General features: G+C 34.0%; 5 protein-coding genes across 8 annotated transcripts; 3 read left to right on the top strand and 2 right to left on the bottom strand.

Moving 5' to 3' along the window:
- Positions 1 to 551: 551 nt before the first annotated feature.
- LOC100122155 (transport and Golgi organization protein 2) lies at positions 552 to 2895 on the top strand. 2 transcript variants are annotated; one of them, XM_016984291.3, is made up of 5 exons: positions 568 to 1085; positions 1169 to 1273; positions 1655 to 1901; positions 1966 to 2184; positions 2264 to 2615. In XM_016984291.3, the coding sequence occupies exons 3-5, from the start codon at positions 1663 to 1665 to the stop codon at positions 2472 to 2474; spliced, it is 669 nt and encodes a 222-aa protein (XP_016839780.1). In that variant the 5' UTR covers positions 568 to 1085; positions 1169 to 1273; positions 1655 to 1662; the 3' UTR covers positions 2475 to 2615. The 2 variants fall into 2 exon arrangements, with proteins under 2 accessions (XP_001605757.1, XP_016839780.1); XM_001605707.6 differs by having other exon boundaries at positions 552 to 1273; positions 2264 to 2895.
- Positions 2196 to 9093, bottom strand: LOC100122166 (Fanconi anemia group D2 protein homolog). Of its 2 annotated transcripts, XR_004227295.2 has the most exons (15): positions 7451 to 9093; positions 7103 to 7376; positions 6670 to 7029; positions 5781 to 6575; positions 5581 to 5672; positions 5343 to 5514; positions 4995 to 5246; positions 4510 to 4867; positions 4132 to 4447; positions 3839 to 4045; positions 3457 to 3751; positions 3173 to 3390; positions 2890 to 3098; positions 2631 to 2811; positions 2196 to 2322 (listed from the first exon to the last, which is right to left on the bottom strand). XR_004227295.2 is itself a non-coding variant. In XM_016984289.3 (14 exons), the coding sequence occupies exons 1-14, from the start codon at positions 8940 to 8942 to the stop codon at positions 2695 to 2697; spliced, it is 5157 nt and encodes a 1718-aa protein (XP_016839778.1). In that variant the 5' UTR covers positions 8943 to 9093; the 3' UTR covers positions 2483 to 2694. The 2 variants fall into 2 exon arrangements, 1 of the variants encoding a protein (XP_016839778.1); XM_016984289.3 differs by lacking the exon at positions 2196 to 2322 and having other exon boundaries at positions 2483 to 2811.
- LOC100122179 (protein Abitram) lies at positions 9027 to 11945 on the top strand. Of its 2 annotated transcripts, none has more exons than XM_032598176.1 (4): positions 9027 to 9402; positions 9635 to 9866; positions 9956 to 10027; positions 10098 to 11945. In XM_032598176.1, the coding sequence occupies exon 4, from the start codon at positions 10365 to 10367 to the stop codon at positions 11184 to 11186; it is 822 nt and encodes a 273-aa protein (XP_032454067.1). In that variant the 5' UTR covers positions 9027 to 9402; positions 9635 to 9866; positions 9956 to 10027; positions 10098 to 10364; the 3' UTR covers positions 11187 to 11945. The 2 variants fall into 2 exon arrangements, with proteins under 2 accessions (XP_032454067.1, XP_008216590.1); XM_008218368.4 differs by having other exon boundaries at positions 9304 to 9402; positions 9526 to 9866; positions 10098 to 11330.
- On the bottom strand, positions 11295 to 13962 carry LOC100122195 (4-hydroxybenzoate polyprenyltransferase, mitochondrial). The gene is made up of 7 exons (XM_008218367.4): positions 13655 to 13962; positions 13085 to 13445; positions 12823 to 12989; positions 12561 to 12708; positions 12270 to 12463; positions 11751 to 11939; positions 11295 to 11681 (listed from the first exon to the last, which is right to left on the bottom strand). Exons 2-7 carry the CDS (start codon positions 13431 to 13433, stop codon positions 11481 to 11483), a joined length of 1248 nt encoding a protein of 415 aa, XP_008216589.1. The 5' UTR covers positions 13434 to 13445; positions 13655 to 13962; the 3' UTR covers positions 11295 to 11480.
- Positions 13963 to 14011: 49 nt separating this feature from the next.
- On the top strand, positions 14012 to 16083 carry LOC100118675 (UMP-CMP kinase). The gene is made up of 3 exons (XM_016984292.3): positions 14012 to 14567; positions 14857 to 15267; positions 15356 to 16083. Exons 1-3 carry the CDS (start codon positions 14556 to 14558, stop codon positions 15632 to 15634), a joined length of 702 nt encoding a protein of 233 aa, XP_016839781.1. The 5' UTR covers positions 14012 to 14555; the 3' UTR covers positions 15635 to 16083.
- Positions 16084 to 16421: the final 338 nt, after the last annotated feature.

Genomic DNA, 16421 nt, shown 5'->3' with positions numbered 1-16421 from the left:
AAAGATTTCTAAAAACTACTTATACTTGTCAAAATAGGCATTTCGGCATGTTCCCATTACTTGATCTTAAGAATGAAATGAATCTAGGAAATTCTTCGTTCAAGATATCACGCAACGAAATATATTCTTTGAAAACTAAATTTAGTTCTGATAATGTTCGGGGACAAGCTGTGATGCCGTTTTCTTTTTTTTTAAGTTCAATTTTAAGTTCTATATTATTATCCTTTTCAACGAAAAAGGCTGACTTTAAGAAAGAGATTGTCGCACATGCATACTTCAATCTTTACTTTTAACACGAAGTAAAAGGTTCACCAATGTAGGGAGGTCAAATTCTTTTCTTTTGATTTACTCATTAAATCACGTAAGAGAGTACCTAATTATGAATGGATTTTATGAATTCAAGTATAAAAATACTGAGGTATATAGACTATATTTTAGATTAACAGTCTAATAGAACAAATTCAGAAATTGTTCATAAGATATGTTCTACTTTGGACCTACGGTTTCATTTACGCTTGGTTAAACAAATACAGTTCTAAGAAGAAAAATCGTAAAAATCGAACGATACTAATAAAGTTCGCCTTGAAACGGTTTAGTTAGTGCTAATCTATCGCTGCTATACAGGTTTAGTCATTGGAAACATATTGAGAAAAAACAACTGTGAAATGCAGTGACTTGAATTGTTCAAAATAAACTATTAGTCTTAAAAATAACAGTTACATATTTGTAAACCTATAAAAGCGTGCGCACGCGCAGAACGCCAATAACATCCAAACAGCTGATTCCCCATCTCTCGGCCACCGCCTACATGTGTATGCACATAATATGTACAAACTAGTTCATTATACCTAGATTCGTTGGAGCTCTCGTTATATTAAGATACCGGCGTTCGATGCCTCCGCGGAAGTGCAAGTGACTAGCGAGGATACCAATGTTGTCCGAAAAACACTCTTATCGCAGCATAATCGACACGCGTAAGCGAACTTATCTCCCCAAAAGATGATACGCTAATTCTCTAGCAAACACTCGAGAAGTATCAAAGTGACGAGTAGAGGTTCCAAAAAGTATCTCGACAATAGTGCCGTGTAGGTAGTGCAGTTAGCTACTCCAGAAAGACTTAAGCCGTATATAATGTGTATTTTGTTCATTTACCGCAATCCAAATCCAGCGCCTGGAGGCTATAAACTGATTCTCATAGCCAACAGAGACGAGTATTATGCGAGACCAGCAGATTCTGCTCATTTTTGGAAAGATTATCCTGGATGTCTTGGAGGTATACATTTATGTGGTGATCATAAAACTATTATAAAAAAAACTTGACACATTTAATTTATATTTGAATTTTAACTTTATAAATAACATATCGTTATACAAGGATTTATATTTAACTAGAAAACAAACTTAAATACTATTCATGTTTAGAAAATGAAGCAGTGAAGTCAAAAAATGACAAGAACAAAAATTTAATTATTTTGTATGCTTTTTTTGTTTGATAGCCACATTATTATTATTTATTTATTTACAAATGATAAAAATAGATAAAAATCTTTTTTTAATAAAGGAAGGTGTTTTTAAATCTATTAAATAATGATAAATAAGTATGAGTTAAAACGCCAAAAGTTTTAATGAAATTTATAAAAAAAAAAAAAAATAGGAACAGACATGGAACCTGGAAGAGAAGGTGGGACTTGGCTAGCACTCAATGTAAAAAATGCTAGAGTTGGAGTATTACTAAACTTGAACGGCGTGCCAAAGTCTATAGAAGGCAAAGGTCGTGGTTTCTTGGTCAGAGATTATCTGACATCTACAAAATCCACAATAGAATTCGCTAAAAATTTACACAAAGTAAATCAAGAAACTCAATCATATAATCCTTACAACCTAGTCATGGTTGAATTAAAGTAAGAAATCGTTCTCAAATTCTTTACAAATTATGTACCCTCTCAATATTAAAGATTTTTACAGGAACAGTGATGTATACTACTTAAGCAGTGAACTCAACCATCAAGAACCTACAATACTCAGTCAAACTATCTTAGGTTGTGGCAATAGTGGTATGGAAAAACCTTATAAAAAAGTTGTGAGTGGGAAAAATAAATTTGAGAAAATTGTTAACAACGCGTCAACCGCTCAACAAAACGACTTAATAGAAGACTTATTACAACTTTTAAAGCATGAAGAAAAGTGAGAATTGATTTAATTATATTCTCGTTAAAGCTTTATTACTAAACGTATTGTTTAATAAAAATTATACTCTGTTTAGGTACCTTCCAGACGATGAGTTACAAAAACGATCTCCAAATGCATTTAATGAACTGAGTTCTATTTTTGTCCAGCATGAAAAAGAAAATTATGGTACAAGAACTCATAGTATTGTGCTAGTAGATGATTTAAATAATTTGACTTTTGTTGAAGAAACTTTAAAAGCGAATGAGCTATGGGAACGTAAAATTTTTAACAATCACTTGGAATAGACGCAAAATTTAGTAAATGTAAAATAATATATAAAATTTAATTTCTATACGAATTTTCATCGCGAGTCAAGTACAAAATCGACGGAGACTTTATACAAAACGAAAATATTAGGTCTATAAATAAACACCTATTTGAAAATACTTTTCTGTACATACCTATAAAAAACTAGACTTAGAACTTTTACAACGTTTAACAGTTATACACATCGACGCTGAAACTTTATTCTTCTATCTCTACGTCATCTTCAGATTCACTGCCAAAAATTTCAGAACCTGTCTCTTCTGCGGCATTACTTTCGGTCGTTAAATCAGAAGCTGCTGTTATATCCTCAGAAGACTAAAAATAATGCGGTTCATTAAAATATGTTCCACTTGAATTCAAATTCACTTTTAAAAATAATACAAAGAATTATACTTCTGAGGCAATTTCTTCGCCATCCAAATCCTTGTTAAGTAAATTCCCCATCCAAAACGCACTAATTGAATTGTTCGCTGTTAAGATTCCTTTAACTCTATAAATAAACTGTTCTCGTCTTGATTTAGCCAAAGGAATTAATGTCAAAAGAGACACGATCTTTTCTTTTCTTGCAGTGCAAAAAATATCCCGTAAAAATCTCCCAGATCCTGTAAATTGATATTATTCATTAGTCAACAAAATAATATAATTCCTAGAATCACAAAGAGCCACAATTACGAACTTTGAAATAATTTTATCACTTCCAAAACTTCTTCTGACTGGTATTTGACATTCGTTTCTAATAGCTTCATTCCAGAAGATAGGATTTTTTGATATAATATTGTTGCGTATCGCAGAAACAGCACCAAATATGAATTATTTTTATTAGCTTTGCAAATATTTGACATCTTTTCTAAACATAGGCCCACATCCATCCAAACACGTATTCTTTCTGGATCTCTAAAATTATTATCAAACATGAAAAGATGAAAAAGATTTGAGAGAATATTCATTTTTAGAACTTACGTTTCTGCAGCATCTAATGAGATATCAATGCCCTTTACAATACCAGTAAATAACTGCTTCAAGAGTAGATGAAAATTGACTTTAGTTACGGATGGCAGCCTAGATAAACGAGATTGTGGTCGTTCAAGTGATAAAGCTTCCTCTGGTAACCACTCCAAAACTGAACTTACAGTTTTTAGAGGATTGGGTTCGTTATTCAACCAGGTATTCAATAATTCTTTAATAGCAGCTTTATATTGAGGTCCAGGTGTATCATTGTTCCATTCAAGACATAGAAATCCATATGCCATTTTTGCTAGAACAAAAATTGAATTATTCTTATGACTACTATTTTTAATTGATATTACAAATATATATTAACAGACTAAAAGTGGCTTTTTACCTTGCTTGTCTTTAGATTGCTCAGTAAAACTGTTAGAGTGGTTCATCAAACAGCCACACATATTAACAAAAGCAACAGCAAGAGAAATTTGTGTAGCAATATCGGCTAATGACTCGAAGTATTTATACGCCTCCGCAACAAGATCTTTGCACGTTCTTAACATCGCACTCGATGCATTCATCATCCCCGCTAATGTTCTGAGACCATCTGTCACAAAATACAATTCAAGTAATTAATTTAGATCCTGCACAAACTAAATTTAATAATGTTTTTAAAAAATGTTGTATGTGTACCGCGTAGTAATGTATTGTATCTGGCACTTTGAAACTCCTTCCAGCTGAATATTGTGTTTAATAAACATACAAGTAATCTGGCAGCTTCTTTTTCATGGGCACTATCGTTTTGTCTCAAATCATCAATAATCTTCTTTAATTTGCTACATATTTTTGGTAACAGCTGGATTAAATCGCGCATAAAATTTTCTGAAGTTTGATTTTCAAACATGCCTAAAATTTCTTTCACAATAAAACAAACTTGAGCTATTGTTATACTGTTTGAATCAGCTTGGGACGAATGTATGTCCATATTTACATCCAAAAGATTTATGATCTATAGAAAAAATCAATGATTAGTATATCAAAATTAATAAAAAATGTGCTTTTTGTACTAACTTTTGTATCCATTCGTCTAAAAAAAGCTTGATTCTTAACCGTGAGTTCAGATCCTAATTCCCAACTCTCCCACTCTGGCAGTATCACAGATTTATTCAAGGATAAGTCACTTTTTCCATCTGGCTTATCTTTCTTTTTTCCTCTTTTGCCGCCTTTCTTACCTATTTTCTTGTCTAATCTAAGAAATGAAGGGACAGGAAAGTAATTAAAATAACAAGGAGGCGGTTGATAGCGACTGTCCAACATTGCCACCATTGTCACAAATTCACCTTGCAAGGACATCAAACTTTCTAAACGTTTTAACACTTGCTGCCTTAATAAATTTTCGTTTTGTGTCACAAATCCACTTATCAACTCTCTGAAATAAAATTGCAAATTCTATTTTATAAGTTTGAAAAAAATCGATTAAATATATCTTAAAAATATAGATATTCAACTTTATATTTATAAAAAGATTAACTCGAATAAAGTAAACATCTCTTTACCTGAACCAATTAATACAGTAAATCATATAGTCAGCCGTTGTTGGTTCGGGCATATCCAGATCATCAGGCATTAAAACTGGACAACCTAGCATGGCATTTACGCTTTCTAAGTCATCGCTCAAACGTAAATAGCAGATACGAAGAAGTTTAAAAAACACAGGTACAAAAGCTCCAGTTTTATCGCTTCCAAAATGTACAAAATAATTGCATCCCATTTCAGAGTCATTTAAACCAAACGTTGGTACCAAATTGCTAAAAAATATTATTTATTAATGTATTCTTAAGTTTTATATTTTCAATTAAAAATAGTGTTAAACTTCATAATATGAACGTATTAAAATCACTTACTCAGGCTGGGTATCCACTATGGCAGTATTTACAAAAATGTCTTCTAAATAAACCGTTATCGTATTCAAAAATTCCTCATCTACTTCATTAGTCGTAGCAATCACTTGTCCTAGTTCATCAAAAAAGAGCGCCTTTGATTTAAAGCATCCTTTTATACTACTAAATGTTTTTTCTAAACAAAAATAATGATACGATTATGATAAGTCTTTTATAGTTTATTTTAATTAGTAAATCTTACTTAGAAGTTGAACAGCTTGTTCGCTAGTTTCATTATCACAAGATAAATGTTTGATAGCCATCACAGCTCCAAGTACACCTTTACATTTTGTTCTAAATCAAGTTAATAAATATATTATAAAAAATTAATAATGCCCACGTTTATTATCCAAATAAATTATTTAGATGAAACTAGGAAAAGTAAACTGTAACACCACTTACGTCACTTTTGAACTACATAACTGTTTCTGCATTATAATGCTTAAGTCATCATTCAAAATATTTGAAATCAACTCAGATTGAGTACATAAACCGTGAAGTAAATGGTATAATGTAGACACCTCATCAAACTGTAAATTATCTATTTTTTCCAGAAAGCTCCTCAAAAATCCTGCATGCTGTTGAAGGTAACGACGTTCATTTTCATCATTAGCCATCCTACAAAGTACTTCCAGGGCATTTTTTACTGTCTTATCCTTGCTGCCCATTAAATTCAGGAGCTTCTCCATGATTTCTCTTTGTTTATAAGATGTATCTGATTGGCTAATAAACATATTTCTAAGCCATTCAATTCCAAACTCAACGTGTACGGGACTGTCAGCTCTCAATAAGTGAATAGCTAAACTCAAAGCAGTTGCTTGAAAACTTTTTGCAACTTGTTTGTAAACTGTATATAGTTTCCCAAGAAGACTGGTTTTATAATAACCATCTTTAATATGACTGTAGACAGTTGCTTCAATAATTTTTTTCTTAACTGATGTAGTTTCGTATAATAATATTGATATAATAAGATCTAATGGCACTGCTTCAGATTCAACCGACTTAACAACTACAACAGCAGCCTGCGATACTTCTTTGAAAAGCTGAATGCTCATTTTCATAGCATTCACCATGAATGTTTGGTTTGTGTAACATTCTTCTACTATTTCTTTTGGAGAAGGTGACATATCTATACCTCGTAACCCATTGAAAGATTTTATAGCAATTACTTCACTTGCACAAGCATTAAGGACAAATCTGAAAGTAAATTATAAATTACAATTACAATCTTGATCTTCATTAAAGCAAAATGCTTATAATGAATTTAGTAAAATTAAATAAATATCTATACCTTGTGATAGCTGGTATTGTACTTTTATCAATGTTTTTATTCAACAACCCTAAAACTTGTTCACGCAGTTCTTCTCGGTAATCTTTTCCTAGGCTCAAATTGTGGATGCAATCCAATATGATGTTTGTTAAATCGCTATTTTTTTCCATAATTTTAATAAGCATTTCCGCTGTTGTTCGATGTTGAATATCAGTAACTATGTCAGGAATAAAAGCAATCACTTCTCGTTGAAACCATTCTGGAGATGAACTTAATAACTCCTCCATCCTAGTGATCAAGATTTCTGGTTCAACTTGAACTTCTAAAAATCGGAACTGTTGCAACATTTGAAGAGCCCATGGTGCATCATCGGATGAATCACTTTATATATAAAAAAAAGAATAAAATATTTAATACACATTTTAAATTCATTATTCTTCTAGTAAAATTTTACCTGGCAATTACAGCATCAATGAGTTTAATAAATAAGCTATTTAGGATTTTGACTTGCAGTTCAGGAACTTGCAGCAGTATTCTTGAAAGAGAAACAGCTTTTGATGATAATGCTACACCATCTTCAGTCTCTATTTTCAGTTCTATCAAAGATTTCTGTAAATTTTCCTCATCTTCAATGTAACCATTCCAGGATCTAACAATTTCTTCTAAATCAATACTATCTGAACTTAATAGTTCTTTCATTTTATGTATAACTTCTCTAGGATCATCATCTGAAATTAATCATACTTTTAGCAACATAGCTTTATATTTATTTTAAATTAACATTTATATCCGGAATACTCACTTGCAACATGTAAGTTGGGACCTGAATATAAAGTTATCCCTGCAGAATTCAAAAAATCTATGAATTTTTCATCTGATTGATTGTTATTAACTTTCTTTCTTCTAGTATTAATATTCTTTTCTGGACTATGAAAACTTCTTAATGGACTCAGTTCTGGAGAGTCAAGAACTCTGCTCCTCTGATTGTCAGGGGGAGTCTTTTGAGCTTTAACAGGACTTTTGTTAGACTTGGCAGGATTGTTCTTAGTTTTGGACTGGTTGTTTTTGTTAGCTGATGTATCTTGTGCACCAACATTTTTATTTTTTTTTGCATTACTTTTAATAGGAGAACTGTCTTTATCAGATTCAAAAATATTTGGCTCATCTTCACTTCCAGTTGCATCGGAATCGCTAGGCATAAACGATGTGTTCTTTTTAGAAGCTGGACCAGGTCTACTGGATTTAGAACCACTGGGCATGATGGAGGTGTTCTTTTTTTTAGTAACTGGCCTTGATTTTTTGTTATCAATTTCAGTTTCATCTGAATCACTGGATACAATTTTAGAAGTTTTCTTTTTCTTACAAGCTGGACTTGGTTTCTCTACTTCTGAATCACTTGAATCCGTATCACTGTCTACAATAGAAGTATTTTTTTTCTTGGAAGATGGCTTAGATTTCTTTATTTCTGAATCATTTTTATCTTCATCACTGGATACCAAAGAGGTATTTTTCTCCTTGGAAGCTGGACCAGGTCTGCTGATTCTTGGATCACTTCTTACTTCTGAATCACTTAGATCCGCATCACTAGACACTAAAGAGGTATTTTTCTTCTTTGAAGCTGGACCAGGTCTATTGAGTCTTGGATCAGTTTGTGATTTTTGTGCTTTTTGACTTTGGCTTGCTTTGTTCTTTTCAGCTATAGTTTTCGATACTGGCTTCTGAAGCTTAGGACGAAGAGGTGTGCGTAAATTAATCTTTCGATACTTTTCAACTGAACTAGTCGAGCTCTGACTCAACTTGGAAGGGCTCTTATCCATAGACTCTAGAATCCCTCTAATGTAAGAGGACCCACTGGAACCAGCATGCTGATTCTCTACTTCTTCCTTGTCAGAATTATTCGACCTTTTCCTGGCTGTACTCGGCTCTTGAGCAACTGTTTTAGGCTTAACGAATCTGTCACTCTTCGGTGCCGCCCTTTTAGGAGAAGATGGCTCGTCCTCGCTATTTTCATTATCGTCGTCATCGAGTCCGCTGCGTCTCTTCTTCCTGAGATTGCCGGACTTAATTGAAGATGACATTACTGGAGGATCCGCGTCCTCTTCCTGTTCAGCTTCGTCTTCTTCGTCCTCGGAATTTTTGCGTTTGCGAGAAACGGGCAGATTCGCGGCTACACTTACAGATCTCACGATGTTGTTATCTTTCAACGGTTCCGCTACAGTTCTCGTCACTGTCTGACTCGAGGAATAGAGTTGTTTGTGCAGTACGTTCTTTGACTTTATTTTGCGCCTATCCATTATTAAAAACGTTTACTCGACTACTTACTTACTTACAAAAATATAAGATTGAAACAAAAGCTAAGTATTTCACGCGGTCATGGCAACGCACGCGCCTAAGAGCGCGCGAAAACTGTCAATCCATTCCAGATCCAGGCTTCAGTGTACTATAGTGTACAGCATGTATAATACAGACTACAGTACTTATATGCGCGAAGCTGCAAGCCGCGACGGACAGCGGCGAGCTGCAGCATACCTACATACTTTGAACAGCTAGGCACCAACTTGTTGCGTCGATACGTATCAAATCAAGTATAGTAGTCTAGTGGATTAGTTGAAAAACGAGAACTACTATGAAATACAAAATTAAATAATAAATCAAGAGTGTGGAATTCATATAGTTATATATTGTATACATACAATAACACAATAAAATTATAAGAACATAATAGAAATACCATTTTCTTCATAAACGTATCAGGTATAACATTTATTATTTTATATAAAACATGCGGGTATTATTTATATATGCTACTTTTAAAGACAGATAGATAATTAACTAGCTGATTCCATACCTATAAATATCTCAATTTTTGCTAAGTAGGTATATTAGCGCACCAATGCGCCCTCCTGTTAGCGTTCAATTTATAGGTGTAATGTTTGCTGATTTGCTATAAAGAGAGTGTATTATACTATACTCAAATTATATACAGATACTGTACGAATTGAGCACATGCGCACCACTGGTAGAATGTCGTGAAATCTCGCGTTTTGAAAAATAGGTAAGGTTATGTTGTTGTGGAGAAGTTGAATGTCTGTATCAAGGTTCCTACACAAAAGCAGATTTTTCTCCTACAGGCCATGCCACAAAAATATCGACAATTAGCTCGTCATAATTCAGTTTGCAACGAAGTTTATTATAAATTACAAGATTGTGAAATCGAGGTGTTTATTAATCATTTAATTCAATAAGTATACTTACATTTTTTCCATCTAACATATGATAGAATCTTAAATAAATTGTTTATATCTAGCACCCTGTTGCAAGATTTATAGGAGAATGTACTCAATTTCAAAAAAATCTTGAAAAATGTATAAAAGCCAATGTAAGTCAATTTCATCAACTTTTGTAATTGCGCTCGCAACTGTTATATAATTTTTATTTGTGTTTTACAGCGTGAAACTATGAGAACGAAGAATAGAGAAATGGCTGAGGCGAGACGTCGAAAATTCAGTGCAGAACATACATCGACAGACCATTAAATTTTATGTGCTCATTTAACTAGAATTAATAGTGCTGTGCATAATAGAATTTTTTTCAAGTAATTATTTAGTTATTTTTCCACATTTTAACATTGGTGTGCTGGTGTGATTAACAAGCATTCATTGATGAAATTAGTGTTAGGTAGTTTTTAATTGATTCAATACAAAATAACTTATACAATGGAAGTCAAAGAGACAGAAATCAAATCAGAACTTTATGGAACAGCTTTAAAAAATGATGAACCAGATACAAAGAAAATTAAATTATCTAATGAAGGAGATAAAGCTTTGATACATAAAAATCACAAAGATCATCAAGAAGATGGTCAAACTATGTCTGTTGAATATGAAATTCCTGAAAAAGGATTTACATATCCTTTAGAAATGGATGCCTCTGACATGTTGGATGAAACAGATTGTGATGGATACTTTCCTACTGTCACGGAAAGATATCTTACACCTTATTATCAACTTGATGCACAAAAACCAGGAGATGATTTTTGTATATTGATACATAGCAATCGCGTTTGTATGATTACCTTAGCACCAAGTCATCCAATATTACAAGAGAACAAAACTATTGAAAGTTGCAATTATAAAGTAAGTGAAAAATTAGATAGGACAAAAAATAAAGTATCTGGAAAAGCAAAACATGGAGCTCAGCCATTACAGTCAAACTCTAATCTCTGTAGCCTTACTTGTACAGATGGATCAATTTATGCAATTAAATGTTGTATGATTGGTAAACTGATTGAAGTAAATGAAAGGCTAGTAGAAAATCCCTCTTTGCTTAAAAAAGAACCACATTTTGGTGGATACATTGCTATTATCCTACCAAATTTGAAACATTTAGATAGCCTTAAGGAAAAATTACTGACACAACAACAATATGAAGAAGCAATTGAAAAACGTAATGAACTAGCAGAAAAGAGTAAGGAAATAAAAAATGAAAAAGATACTGAAAGAGATATACAAGAAAAGTTGGAGAAAAAGAAGATATAATCAAGAGAGCATAGAAAAAAAAATAAAAAAGTTGATGTTGATGCTATGTAAGAAGAATGTGACAGTAATAAAAAAGTAGTTGTTGAGTTTTGAGAAAAAAATCAATTGTAGAATAATAAAATTATTTTATATTTTACACTGAAATTTGTCTTATTTTATACTTTGCACTGCAAAGAAATGTGCTTTGGTATCAGTACGATTTCTTTTCAAAAATATGTACAGTGACATAGAATTAATCACATAAAAATCTTTACAAATCAAAGATAAGATAATGTTATCTTTTTAAACAGTCTATTACAGAGGAACTGTTACTTCTCGTAAAAGGTTTCTTCTTTCAACATTCTTTAATTTGTCCATATCTGTTCGTCTCTTGTTTAGTGCATTTTTAGCTAAATTTCCTAACACAATGCCAGCAAATAATATCATTCCAACTTTGTGATTAGATATGAACTTTTTTGCACAGTTGGATGGGTCATTAATGTCCAGTGTATAAAGCTGCAATACATTTATTGTGAATATTGTGATTGCAAATACTAAATTTTTCATTATAGTAATAAATTATACCTGATGAAATAGATGTGAACCTACTAATCCCACAGCTATATAGTATGGAAACGTTTGATCAGCACAAATGCCTGAAACAACCAAACTTGAGATCATAGTAGTACCAAAACTTGCAAGATATAGTTTGGTTTTATCTCCAAATTTTAATGCTGTTGATTTTATTCCTAATAAAACATCATCAATCTTATCCTGGAATATGAAACAATCCAATTAATATAAAATTAATACATAACAATTTAAAATTAAATTATGAATATAATGTGAGGTAAATATAATGACATTTTATGCATTTAAATTCTTTCCAAAGGCAAATAACAGTCTACAATATTTGCATTCAATTTCACAAGAATCACCATTTCTTATTGTAGCTCTTGAAGAATTTTAAATTGACATCATTGCCTTCAAAAGAGACAGCGAGTCAGAATTTACATTGTATTTTTAAAAAAATTCACACTTACAGTCATCATTATTTTTACCTTAAATATATTGAACATAAATATATGTAAGTGAAATATTTACCTGATGTGCATAAATTGTATCATATAAAATAGTCCAGCAAATGCCAGCTGTGTATAGAGGTAAACAAACTGACCAATCACAGGATCCTTGAATGGCAGACCAGCCTAATAGAGCTCCCCAATTAAAAGTCATCCCCAAAATTAATTGAGGCCAATAAGTTATTCTTTTCATCAGAGGATAGATAATCACTAAACCTGTGCAAATATTTTTCTTTTAATAAAATATTACTAATATTTGATGTGAATTAACAACATTTAAGCTTGAGTAAAATAAATTATGAAGTTTTTTTACCTAGTGAACTTGCACCAAGAATAATACTGTACCAATTAAGTTGCAATAGAACAAGTAAGCCAAGACTTAACTGCCCTCCGAGAAAAGTCAGAGCTTGCATTTGAGACACTTCACCTGTTACCAGTGGCCTATCTTTTGTTCTAGCTACCTAAAATGTTACATACAGTATGAATATAAAGAATGCTTCTAAAATGTCTTGCATCTCATTGCTTTCATTGGCAAAAAAGAAATATATATATATATATATATATATCTTAGTCACCTTTTTGTCGATGTCTTTATCCCACATATCATTTATTGTGCAACCAGCTCCCCTCATAATAAATGCTCCAATACCAAAAAGAGCAAGCATACCAGGATCTGGGAATGCACCTGCAGGTGCAGCCATTGCTATGCTCCATCCACATGGCCAAAATAGTAACCAGGAACCTATGGTAGAATAGATAAGAATATTATTTAAAACAACAGAGTGCCACTTTAATAACAAGTGAAACAACTTAAAATGATGTCTTGCATATGTTTACCTATTGGTTTGTCTATCCTCATAAGTTTCATGTATGGCTGAATTTTGGATGGAGCTTTTTCAACAAGTTTGGCTGCAATACTGGCATTTCTATTTGTCTGATGAAATATTTCTGGCAAGTCACTTCTCCTCCTGTGACTTGTTGGCTGAATGTGTCTGAACCAGGGCTGTGAATTCCAGTGTTCATTGTTGTGTCGTTTATTACCTATAGTATTGATTGCAGAGGATGTGTGAATTTTCTTGTAAATATAAATGTCATCTTTCATGTGAAACTTGAGATTGTGACTGAAAGAATTGAGAACTCTGGTGACACATGTTAATCGCTGACATCCTCCAATAACAATCATCATTCGATCCTTAGCCTAAAACATTGACAGATATCTCAATCATTATCCGGAATGAAAAAAATACTCTTCGATGACAAACTTATGAACTCGCACACTAGCTGTTAAATACTTGTAAAAATAAAGCTACCACTGAGGTTAGAATGACTCAGTATTATAACCTAGCAGTCTATTAACTAAAGGGTATAAATTAAGCTTGAAAAAAATCAATGATTCTCGTTCATCACCTATGGGCAAGAGGACAACGCATCTGTCAGCCTCGAGGCATGTTGTCCAGTGTCTTCAAATGATTACTAATGTCTTGTTACAATGTTACATAAGTCACGAAAGGATCGATCGTCGTGCATCCAAGGCTATTTTTGCATGTAGACGGAAATTGATGATTGTATAGAGTAGAGCAGACCGCGACACAGACGACTCGAGACCACGCGACACGCACGGTGCTCGCGCACGTTTCCAAGTCTGATGATATTTCTCTCGTTTTCGAAATAATACTGCGGAGAGCATGCGCCGGTACAGGTCACGTGTTGCCCGACTACTACGTCATTCTATTGAAAAACCGCGCGCAGCGCCCACATGTGTGCAGTAAGAAATGAATGAACGCGTATTTTACTCGGTCGTAAGCAGGCCTCATTTAAATGGCTGCTTGGAGAGTTATTCGTGAATTTTCTCAATGCATCGCTAATGAAAATGTATCACGCTCACTCATAAACGTCAATGAACGCGAATGAGCGAGCGTATACGCAGCAATCGCGTACTTCTATATACTCAACAATCGATTCAGCCCCGAGCGCTGGCGGGTGTGTAACTTACGTCCCGGTCTAGACTCCATTTTTATATCAGTAGAACACGTATCATCCGTTCGTTTATAACCAATAATACAAACTTTTAACAATGACACATATATAGATGCGTGCGGGATCGGATTCCTCTCACGTGGCGCGTCAGCTCCAGGAAAACAAGAGGTTACCTACATATGCATATCCGCCCGCGGGAAATGCTACATCATTTGATAAATAATCATCGTCGTCGTGGTCTTGGCTCCGAAATCCGCCGGCGCTCGCAAATTAATATAGCTGCGTACATACACGCGAGGAGCTAACCGACCGTCTGCTTCGACAGCTGGTGATGTGGTCTCTAGTAAGTATATATAGGTAAACCGCTTCGAGGAAGGAAGCTCGAGCTTGGCTTCACTGAATCAGCTTAAATCGTATCGCGGCGAAGGTCGTGTGCCGCGAAAGCGTGTGCCTCTTCCTCCTCCTACTCCGCGTTGCCGAGCCGGCGTCGACGTGCGCGCGCCAGTATTGTGCCAGCATTGTCGCGGTTAATCTCATCGCGCGCCACTGGCTGCATACGTAGCCACACGACGTAGAGGAGGAGAGGCAGACGCACAGGTGTGTGTTCGACATTGTGATTAGATTGTTGATAGGTATATAAGCAGGTAGTGCGTTCGAGCGCACTACTAACCGCAGACAAAGTCGCTGGCTTGTTTATGCTGAAAGGCCTGAGTGCATTCGCGATGTCCACCTTGAAGAAGCCCCAGGTTTTGTTCGTCCTCGGTGGTCCAGGAGCCGGTAAGGGCACCGTTTGCCAGAATATCGTCAAGAAGTACGGATACGTTCACCTGTCAGCCGGCGACCTGCTGCGCGAGGAAAGAGCCAAGCCTGGCTCCCAGTACGGAGATCTTATCGAGTCACACATTAAGAATGGTACCATAGTGCCTGTCGAGATCACCTGCAGCTTGCTGGATCGAGCCATGCAGAACTCGCAAACCTCATACAACAAGTTCCTGGTGGATGGCTTCCCCAGAAATGCGGATAACCTTCGAGGTTGGACTAAGGTATGCTTCTTTGATACTGATTTGGTTTTGGGAGGAAATGCTTAAGAATGTGCTCACTTCGACTGTATGCCATGTTTTGCGATTGCAGGAAATGTCTGAAAAAGTGGAGGTCAATGGAGTGCTCTTCTTTGAATGCAGCGAAAAGACTTGTACACAGCGCTGTCTGAACAGAGGTGCCAAGGGAAGTGGAAGAAGTGATGACAATGCAGAGTCACTGAAGAAGAGGCATGAAACTTACGTCAACGATACTATGCCTATTGTTGAACATTACAAGAAGGAAGGACTTGTTTATAGTTTTAACGGTGAAAAAACACCCAAAGCAGTATTTGCAGATGTTGAGGAAACCTTAAAGAAAATAGGTTGGTAGCTTTAGACACCAATTGTATTCAATTTCATACTAATTTTGATGGAGTCATCAGGATGATGCAACAGTAATTATTGTTTTTAAAGGATTTATCAAACGATAGTATCAAATGAAATTAATTTTTTTATAATAACTTTTATTTTACTGAGAGATAAGAACTAGATAAATTGTAACATTCCTTGTACTGTATCAAGATTACTATACAAGTACTGGACATCGTTAGCTTGTGATTGCGTGTACTGTTCAGTGGTACACGGTATGACTTGTTTGTTGCTAAAGACATGAATAATATTGTTTGGTTTAGTCAAACTCTTGTGAAATATTAAGAGATATTTGTACCCACTTAGAACTTGGCAAGTCAATAAATTGTAATTTTAAACAATTACCAGTGCAACATATGTACTACTAGCATATGCTTAATAAAATATTATCATGATTACAAATTTATTTTATTATTTGCTTATTATTTGCTAACTATTCATATAAATTACCAAATTACATGTACGAATCAAATAAATATTTTTCAGATTATTTATTTGACTCTTTATAATTATAGACTACAGATAATATAGAATCTAAAAATAGCATCAAATATGCAAAAACAGAAAAATAATTCGCACATGTTAGGTTTTGCATTAGAAGAATAACAACGTCATACCCCTACTGCACTATCAGAATCATAATTGCACATTGGCAATTCATAAATTGATATACTTATATCCGTTTATTATGACTTCGCTGAACTTTTATGCAATCTCAGTCAAGTTTTATTTAGAATGCTTAAGAACGC

The sequence above is a fragment of the Nasonia vitripennis genome, chromosome 3 (assembly GCF_009193385.2).
Source record: "Nasonia vitripennis strain AsymCx chromosome 3, Nvit_psr_1.1, whole genome shotgun sequence".
NCBI classification, from domain to species: Eukaryota; Metazoa; Arthropoda; class Insecta; order Hymenoptera; family Pteromalidae; genus Nasonia; species Nasonia vitripennis.
Note: the sequence above shows the minus strand (reverse complement) of the source record. Positions and strands in the feature narration are given on the sequence as shown.